The 10,144-nt window shown below is 31.6% G+C and overlaps 1 protein-coding gene across 1 annotated transcript; it reads right to left on the bottom strand.

The window, feature by feature from the left end:
• Positions 1 to 325: 325 nt before the first annotated feature.
• On the bottom strand, positions 326 to 3,476 carry LOC110094861 (transcription factor bHLH30-like). Its single transcript, XM_020820194.2, has 2 exons — positions 2,631 to 3,476; positions 326 to 1,455 (listed from the first exon to the last, which is right to left on the bottom strand). Exons 1-2 carry the CDS (start codon positions 2,910 to 2,912, stop codon positions 988 to 990), a joined length of 750 nt encoding a protein of 249 aa, XP_020675853.1. The 5' UTR covers positions 2,913 to 3,476; the 3' UTR covers positions 326 to 987.
• Positions 3,477 to 10,144: the final 6,668 nt, after the last annotated feature.

The following is a 10,144-nucleotide window of genomic DNA, read 5'->3' as shown; positions in this document are numbered from 1 at the left end:
TTTTTATCGTTTTTTAAAATAAATTTTAATTAAAAAATTAAAATTTTTTAACTAAAATTTCGCTTTAATAAGAAAAAAAAAAAAGTCCCAAAAGAAGCCTGAGTTTATTGAAGAGTTCTCCTAAGAAATTAAGAAGCAAAAATAATTTACCAAGGTACAATGATCATATAAATCTATAAATATAACCCAAAAGAAAATTTAATAAGTAGAAACATGACATAGAAATACACATAAACGTCCCACATCCAAAGAAATCTGAAATACAACACAAAAAAGTAACAAAAAATTAGAGACAAACATTATTTATCATCCACATATCAACAAATGCAAAAAGGAAAAAAAAATCCAAGCAACGTGAGCTTCACTGTCAGCTATTTCAGCAAACATTTCATAAGCTATAAGCCCCTTGAAGCCCGCAGATAATCATTCAGTTGTTCAATGAACTGGAGAAGTATTATTTCTTGCTTACAAGACGACTAGCATGGAATTTATCACCTGAGCAGAGTCTAAAAAACTCCAAGCAAACAGGAAGAAAGACTTCCCCTGAAAATGGAACATGTAGGGCATTTAAAGCACCATGTAAAAGATTAAAAATAGAACCATTTAACACTCTCAAACCCAAATCTTAATTGACATTTCTTCTATTTCTTTCTTATATAGGATGTTTAAAACTCCAATGCTTGTAAGCACTTACAAAAAAGTGCCATAGTGCATAACTTTTCCCCACTAACAAACCCTGGCCGGAACATCAGGCAAAGCTTATTTTGCAACAACCACAGCTTAAGCATTTAAACAAACACTTAAAACCCAGAAACATCACCAAGATCATGCTTGGATGCTGGGAATTTGAGTGAGAAGGAAATGAAAATGAGTTCAAAAATCTAAATTCAATGCTGATTGAATCATAATCGAGCTTCAATTTGCTTTCCTTCAATTTACTTTCTGTCAAACATAGCCCCAAATCTTCTAGAAAACTATATGAACATATCATGAAGAGGAGGATGAAGATTCAAATGGTGAAATCCTGCGCCTCTTGCCAGAAAAGCAGGCATTTGGCAGGAAATCTGTGCAACTGGCCCGGTCAAGTACAGATTTGAGAGCCTGGTGAATGGATGTTGTGAATAAATGCCTCTCAAGATCATTATTAACTCCTTCACCAGTCATCACAAAGACAAATTTAACTCTGCCACCAAGAGATGAGATCTCAGCACTAATAGTCTTCAGCTGTAGAGACTCAAGAGTATGCTTTAAATCTGCTAGAAGTTCCGGCCGGTCATCGCAGCAGAAGGATGCTTTGACTGAGAAGCTGCTGTTGTTTGCACCCTCACCATCCACCTCAACCCTCAATTCATCAGTGTCAGATGGAATGGTGCAAAATTTGCTAATCTCAATAGCATCGCTCTTTAGATTCTTTATGTGATTAATCACTTCAGCAAGAAGCCCAGCTTTGTCTAACTGAATAATTATAAGGTGTTAGTCTATCCTTGCTTATCATTTTAAAGGACTGAACTAGCAAATTGCTCCTCTGCATTGCACAGAGAAGAAATTTTTATTAAAAGAACACACAAGGAAACAAAGATTACAGGAGGAAAAGTCAGAAAAAATGGTTTTATATCACATCTGGATTTTTGTCAGATAAAATTTAGTTAATTAGACTCAGTGAAATCCTCAAAAAATATAATCAGGAATTCATGCCACGAAGAAGGAAAATGGTGTCTCAATTACCCATAACAGTTTACTCTCCTTTTGGAATAGTTTTTTTTTACTAAATCTGGTTCCTAAAGAGGAGTAACAACATAAATGTTTGACGACTACCGTCACAAAAAAGTTTCATCTTGTAATCAGGTGAGAGGAAACAATATACAATGTAAATTACAAAAAAAGTTTATTCTTTTCAGCTGCAAACAAAAAGAGGACTATAAAATTCATCTAAGTAATAATGAATCCATACAAAATCAATATTGTGACAGTAATTGCATCAATATTAACTAAGAAAAACCAAAAATAAATGACAAAAGCTGATTAAAAAATTGTAGAAATTGCTTTCTGGAGCTAAGACCCTACAACAAAATAGTTAAAAATTGACATAGAGGAACTCAAAAGGAAAAATAAAATCATCAAATATCACCAATTCCATCACATACAGGTTGAAAATTGCTGGATTAGTATTAGGGCATCCAACATAAACCAAAGTAGAAATTCCACTGATGCTCTCAAAATTAATAGCAGTATTTTTTCCCCTAAAAAATAGCCCTTAAGGAAACCTCCATCTCATCACCAACAAAGTTGAATAGTTATCTTCAATCTAAAAGCTCCTCAATTATTACATCTCCAGGAAAAGTAAAAGCAGAAACTTTATCTATGGCTACTGAGTATGAAAAAAAAAAATAAGAATAGAAGATTGACAAAAAGTAAGCCCCAATTAATCCTTCAATTAATTTATCTTCAAAGCATGTCATTTCCGAATGCAGCCACCACAAACAAACAAATAAAGAGTTATAACTCAGTTCATCACACCAGACGAAAACAATAACAAACCTAGATAATGAACCAGCAGAAATCTAAACTTCAGCAAACAAAGATATAAGCAATCCAAGAAAGTCTGATAGTAAGAAGACAAAGGGCCCAACCTTATCAGTGCAGGGAGTCATCCTCCTGAGCGTCATAAGATGACCATTAATCCTCTCCCTCCTCCTCCTCTCAGCCTCGCTATGACTCTTCAAAGCCATAGCTGACCTCAGATCAGCAGCGCCTGCTCCTCCCTTCTTCCCCAACTTCACAGGCGCTCGAACAAGCTCTCCGCTCTCCCCATCTAAAATTAGTGACGCCACAGATGAAGATCCAACACCAAACATACCACCATCCAAAAATCTCCCAAAAGCCCTAAAGTCCCCAAGTGGAACCGAATCCATATCCCCCCAAGACCCCAAAAGGTTAAACAGAAACCACGGAAAAAGAAAAAAAATCACAGTAAAACACAATCTTTAAGATCTCAGGAACCCGGCGGACGGCTGCTAGGGCACAACCAGATAAGCCTCGGGCTACGTAGCTTTCTCACTTCTCCGTCTACAAGCTCGCTATTTGATCCATCTCCACTTCTTCTTCTTCTTCGACAGATCCTTCCCATCACTCGTGGGGGTGTCGGAGGGTTCTGATAAAAAAATCAATGGGAGAATGGTATCATCTTCGCTCTCTTGCTGAATTCAATCATCCCTTTCCTTTATCTTCTGAACTTTAACGGGTAGGGCAATCTCCTTAGAAACCCTAGAATCTATGAAGGTAATTGAAGCTGTTGAAGGAGAAAAGGCGGGAACTTTTCTGGAAGCTCAAGAACTCGGTGAGGAGAGGCTCTCTCCCAGGATATGGAGGTACGTTCAAATGAGGAGGAAGAAAGCCATATATATTTCTCTGTTGAGTGAGGGGAAGCATACTACTTTGGATTTTTAGTATTCAGAAGTAGATAAGATGGGTTGAATCTTTGCATATATGATAATTTAATAAGTTTTGGTGATTATTTATGGCTTCTGAGGAGCTCAATTATCACATGGCAAGTTAGGGATTTAGATTTTTTTTTTTAAAATTCAATAAAACCCTCATCTTCTAAGAAAACTAACTTTATTAGTATTTTAATAAATTAGAGAGTAATATAATCATAAAATAAAAGGATGATATTTGACATGTGATGAGAGAAAAACATCTCAATTTATACCTAATTTATATTTTTTAGATAGAGCCAATTTTTTGAAGGAATATAAATAAATTTTATAAGAAAATAAGAAGGATCAATGAAAACAATGAAAGGTCAAGCAAATAGTTTTCAAATCCTTTAGTTAATTAAAATAAAAAAAGAATGAGACAAACAAACCTTACTAATATAACAATGAAGGACATAATTCATGATATTTAAATAGAGATGTTGGTTCACCAACATGACATAAAAGACTTTGGAGCAATAACTAGAAGGAAATTGTTTGATTGAGGTTCATTACATTAGCATTATATTACTAAATTTATTTTTATTTAAAGTCCTTATTTCCTTGAGCTTCTTTAACAATTTTTTTAATGACTTCCATTTAACTTTATTCCATTATGTAAGGGGATGGACAAATGTTTATAATACTTAAATGAATGTGAATAATGTGACACACCATTTCAATTTTTGTTTCTTTATTTCTTACTCTACTTTGATTTTCTTTAGTTTTCCTTATTTTTTTCCCTAAATCTTATTCCAATTCTCACTCCTCCCATCCTCATGAACTTCGGAAGCCATGGATATGCTCATTGGAACATATCAATTGATGCTCTTATTGCATTTTTTCTTATTGATGAAGATATGACTAACATTACTTATTTGAATGTGAAAATTTTGGATACTTATTAATGTAGAGCATCAAATAGAAAATTATCATGGCCACACTAATAGTGCAAGATCTATGATGCTCCATGTTCGAAATTGAAAACAAGTATATATTTTATCTTTTTAATCATCAACTAGAGCTTACTAATTTAATTCATATAATATAAACAATATAAAACACATATTTGATATAACCCAAAAATTATTATATATATTAGCCATGATATCTAGAAAATTTCAATTATTTACTCAATAATCATGACTACAAAAATAAAGCGAAAAATATAGAGTCTAACCGTGAGATTCTGATCAGCCTAACTCCATTAGATTCCTATCCTAACCTAAATACATGAAAATAATCACAGAATGAACACGTAGCCTAGTAGGTTACCATAACCTATTGCTGAAATTAATACACGATATATAGAAACAACATGCATGAAATCATTCATATACCTCAATTGAGAAAGTTATGTGAACATGAATCATACATCATAGATATGTGATGGATCAATAATTTCGAACTCATTATCAATTATTTTATAAAATAACATGTGTCTTGATCTTGTTAGTATTATAATTGTCTTAATATATGAATAATGTTCATGTATGTATGTCGTAAGAAGTTATATCTTGTTCCACCAAACAAAGTAAATATTTATAAACTCCTGATCATTAACTAGAATTCATGTATCTTGCAGATATCTTGTGGGTATCTTGTTCCAATCTCGAACACTTTTAAGTCCCTTAATATCTTGCTCTAATCTTGTACACTTGTAACTCTCATATCTTATTCCAATTAATTCCTAGCCAATGTACACTTGTTTACATTTACACATTATGGATATTATTTTCATAATTATTGTGATGTAGATGAATGATACAAATAAATGCATTGTCACTACATATATATTTGCATCTAAAAAAAGAAAATCCTCAAATTCCATGCATGTACACTTGCTTACACATACATATTATGGATCTTATTTTCATAATTATTGTGATGTAGATGAATGATACTAATAAATGCATTATCAACACATATATATTTGCGCAACAAAATAAAAAAAAAAATCTTCAAATTCCATGCATGTCATATATATCTATTGAGATGCCTTTCTATTCTTTTATATGTGGCAAATTATCATATCCTTCACATAGAAAATCATATATGTCATTCTAATCAGTGAAATTCTAACATGATCAAATAAAAAGGTTCAAGAAGTCTATATTTTCAACATATAAGAAACTACACTATAAAAGTTGCTTAAATATTGAAATAAGGACATTTTGGCAGAATTGGGAGAACTAAAATCCAAGAATTCAATATTATTGAAAAATGGAAGTGATTCATATTACTTACCATGATAGGTAGACCTTTTTTAGCTATAAGTAAGGTTATAATTGATGTTCAGAAGAGAGAGAGCTAAGCATAAGAGTTCATGATCACAAAGTTACCCTCAATATTCTTAAATCTACGAGGTTTCTTAAAGATGAGCGTGAGGATTATTCTAGAGTGGACTTTATTGATTCTTGAGTAGAGGATGTTATGGAGGATATGGTTGGTAATAGTTAGTTGGATATGTCATTTTGTGAGGATGATCATATCTGAGTTAGGTAGAAGGGGTTCTATTCATTTTATTAGTGATGGTCCTAGGATATTTAGGGAAATATTTAAAGTTAAAGATACATCATCTTTAGGGAAACCTTTCAAACCCTCTATAATTAATGCTCCTAAGCTAGAACTGAAAGCATTGTCTGCTCCTTTATAATATACCTTTTTAGGGAGGTAATCAACTTTATGTGTCATTATCTCTATTGAGCTTGAAAAACATCAAGTAAGCTGATTAATGTTCTTAGCATGTATAAGAGAGCATTTTGATGATCAACTAATGATATTTGGGGGATTAATTTGTCCATTTGTATGCATAAGATCCTATTGGAGGAAACTTGTCGACTTAAAGCTAACCAGCAAAGGAGATTGAATCTAACTATGAAATAAGTAGTTAAAAATACAATTCTAAAATAGTTGCATACGAGTATTACTTAACCTATATTTTTGATAGTGATTAGGTTCAACCTAATTTACTATGTTCCAAAGAAAGGAGGATTAACTGTCTTTTCAAATGAGAAGAATGAACTTATAAAAACTAGGACTATGGCTGGGTGGATGATTTATATTTATTATAAAAAGCTTAATAAAGCCAACAGAAAGGATCATTTCCCATTTTGTTTTATTAATCAAAAGCTAGATAGATTAGCTAGGCATCTTTTCTACTTTCTTATATGGATACATTGGTAAACATCGGATTCCCATTGCACCAAAAGATCAAGATAAAATGACATTCACAAGTACTTATGAAACCTTTATGTTTTGATTTATATACTTTAATTTGTAGAATGCCCTTACAACATTTTAGTGATGCATGATTTTGATCTTTTTGATTTAATAGAGAAAGACATTATAATTTTCATGGATGATTTTTTAGTCTTTAGGAAAACTTTTGATAAGTATTTATCTCACTTAGAGTTAGTCTTAAAGCATTGCTATGAAACCAATCTTGTGTTTAATTGGGAGAAATGCTAGGTTATGTTAAAGGTAGGACTTATCCTCGACAAAAAATCTCGAAGAAGGTATGGAGGTCAATAATGTGATGATCCGAGTAATTATGAATATGCCACCTCCAACTCCTATTAAGGGAGTCCATAGCTTTTTAAGTCATGCTGGATTTTATGGGCATTTCAATAAAGATTTATCCAAAATAACTAAACCGCTTTATAATTTTTAGAAAAAAGATAAGTTTTTTTATTTCAATTTTCATTACTTAGCTGTATTTAAGAAGCTCAAAAAGTGTTTAGTTATTGCACATATTATTTTTTCTTCTCAATGGTCTCTTAATTTTGAATTGATGTGTGATGCTAGTGACTATGCCATTAGAGTTATTTTAGGGCAAAGGCTTGATGAAAAACTTCATTCCATTTATTACACTAGTAGAACTCAAAATGTACCTGATTTAACTATACATCTATCGAAAAAGAGATGCTAGCGATAGTCGTTAACTTAGATAAATTTAGATCTTAATTAATTTGCATCAAATTAACTATTTTTACTGATCATTATATCATCAGAGTGTATCTTTATGGAGTTATGATACCATGGATAATAAAATCACCTAAATTTTTAAGGTTAAAGGTCAAAGATTGAATCCCTATTCAGGAGGAGTTATTGATCACCATAGAAGTTCAATAGAGTTGCTCATCTTGGATTGAATAGTGGCATGGTTTGGTTGAAGACTATAGATTTAGCATTGCTTTGAAGGCAACTCAAGGTATCATTATTAATTTCTAATTAAGATATTATGCATGAATCTTATTTTGTTATGGTTAGAAGCCTAATTGGTAGGTTTGATTTGTTTTTTTATATATATTATTTGTGTAAGCCTTTATTTTTGGAGTTCAATTTAAATATTTGTCCCAACACAACAGTTCTATACCTTGAAGGATCATAATGCCTTATCAATAATAATAAAAAAAAATACTTAAGGCTGATCATGTTGCAACACCAAAGGAATACAACATTTTAATGTCACTTGGCCTATTAGAACACTACATCACCAGCCATGCACTGCCACAACATTGAGATTTCCTGTCATTTTGATCCTATTGAGTTTCACAATATCAAATCCAATCCCACAACATTCAATCAAATCATTAATAGGGTTGATGAAGCATAATGGTGGAGGTCACTTTGAGTACCACATCTATTCACTTGTAGAGCATCAAGGTGGTGACACAATCAAAAAATTTGTAAATTCTATTTCTAATGTGAATTCCATAACACAACCTATAAAATCACTTAATAAGTAGTTAAGCAAAATTTTGGCTAGATCTCATTATGAAAATGGAAATAATCTCGGTATAATGGTGTCAATGAATGCTCCATTATACTTGAAAGTGATAAATTTCCACAAAATTTCTAATGTGATAGTTCATATTTTTAAAAGCCATGCCTATAAACTATGAATTTTTTATTATTTGAGGAGTGATTTTCTTAATCTCAAATATATTTTCGGTATCTTATTCTTAATGGTAGTTGATAGTTGATAAGGCATAGTCTCTCAGGGCTCTAACTATCATAATATGGCCTATAGCTTCCTCATGGTTCACCAAATTGTATGGTGTTGAATTGCTACTTTTTTCCCCTCCCTTATCATTTTAAAAACATTCTCTCCATTTTTGGATCTAATAGAAGTGGTGGCTCACCACTTGATCGATGCATTCACTATGAACAATACCTAATAAAGTCAAATAGAAAAAAAAAAGCTAAAATATAAAGAAAATTGCTTGAAGGAAGAAATTAACTTAGTTTCAATCTTGGTAGTTTGTTTTCATTAACAATGGTGAAAACAACTTATTACTTACTTGTATACATTTAAGCAATTTGTGACCATGCAAATAATAGAGAGTAAATAAAAGTATCATTTCATAGAGACTGCAAACACCAATTATCAAAATTATATTGGTTTTTTGCATTATTCAAACAAGCAAAATAGGATATTAATTTGAAAAAGTAGAAAAAGAACTAGCTATTGAAAAGTCGAAATTACATTGAGTTGTAAACTAGGGTTAAGGTTTTGGGATTAGAGGTCATTAAAACTAGTATTGTTGATTATATTATAATGCAAATCAATTGATACAAAATATTTTATTGTAATTAGATTTGATGGTGTGCCATACCAATATCGTAAAATCCTAGCAACATTAATGTGTCACAACAACTGACCTCTATCTCTAGATTAAATTAAAAAAAAAATTAAGAACTCAATGATTTGCATAAGGGGTCCTTAGGATTACATGAGATTGTATAAATATCTCTATCATATAAGTATTTCATACTACTAAAGTATAATTTCCACCTTTTAATTTCTAACAAACCTCTTAGACTTCTAAATTGTGACCAATTAGTCCTAATTTATGATTTATAGATTAAAAATAGGTATTAAAGAAGATCTCAAAAAATAACATCATTGTATTAATTAAATAATAATCTACTAAATATATTTATATCTGGGCTAGATAGCTAGGCCCGTCAAAAAGGATTTTGTTTATCAGATTTCATAAGGTTTATTTTTTGTTAGGCTTATTTGAAAGGAAGGGGATTTGTGCTTCTTGATTGGAGTGGGCCCACTCTCCTTCTTATTTTTCTTTGAGATTTCCCACATTTTCTAGTTTCTTTTCTTAGAACTTCTTGAATAATTTTAAATATTTACTATGTTTAATAAAATTTATCTTTATAAGAAAAGATAGATATTAGCATCCCAAGGGTTTTTGTGTTTCTTGGCAAATCCCCTTTGGTTATGTGCTTGGTAGTCGATCTATTTGGGCTCTTCTTGGTAAAATACATAAATATCCTCCTAATCTTTGATTGATCTATCTCCCAACATCATGTTCTTCTTCCCCAACATATTTAACATATTTTTATAGTTTTTTCCCATCCCCTACAATAAGAAAAAAAAATAATCCTCATGCAAGTGCTCAACTAAAACTATGGCACTCTTGACCTAGCTTGTCTCTTACCCTTCCACACCCTTCAAACTCTTTGGATTCCATTTTAAAACTTCATATCATATCTTCACACATCACCCTAACCTTTTCAATAATCTATATCCCCTAAATTCATGCTTAAACATATCCTATAATAACATATTTCATGATTACTCGTTACCAACCCATGCTTGTCACCCTATTCTAGTCTTGGTGTAACCTTTAATAAGCACCCTTAAACCT

The sequence above is a fragment of the Dendrobium catenatum genome, unplaced genomic scaffold (assembly GCF_001605985.2).
Source record: "Dendrobium catenatum unplaced genomic scaffold, ASM160598v2 fragScaff_scaffold_1305, whole genome shotgun sequence".
Taxonomy (NCBI): Eukaryota; Viridiplantae; Streptophyta; class Magnoliopsida; order Asparagales; family Orchidaceae; genus Dendrobium; species Dendrobium catenatum.
This window is presented reverse-complemented; position numbering and strand designations above follow the sequence as displayed.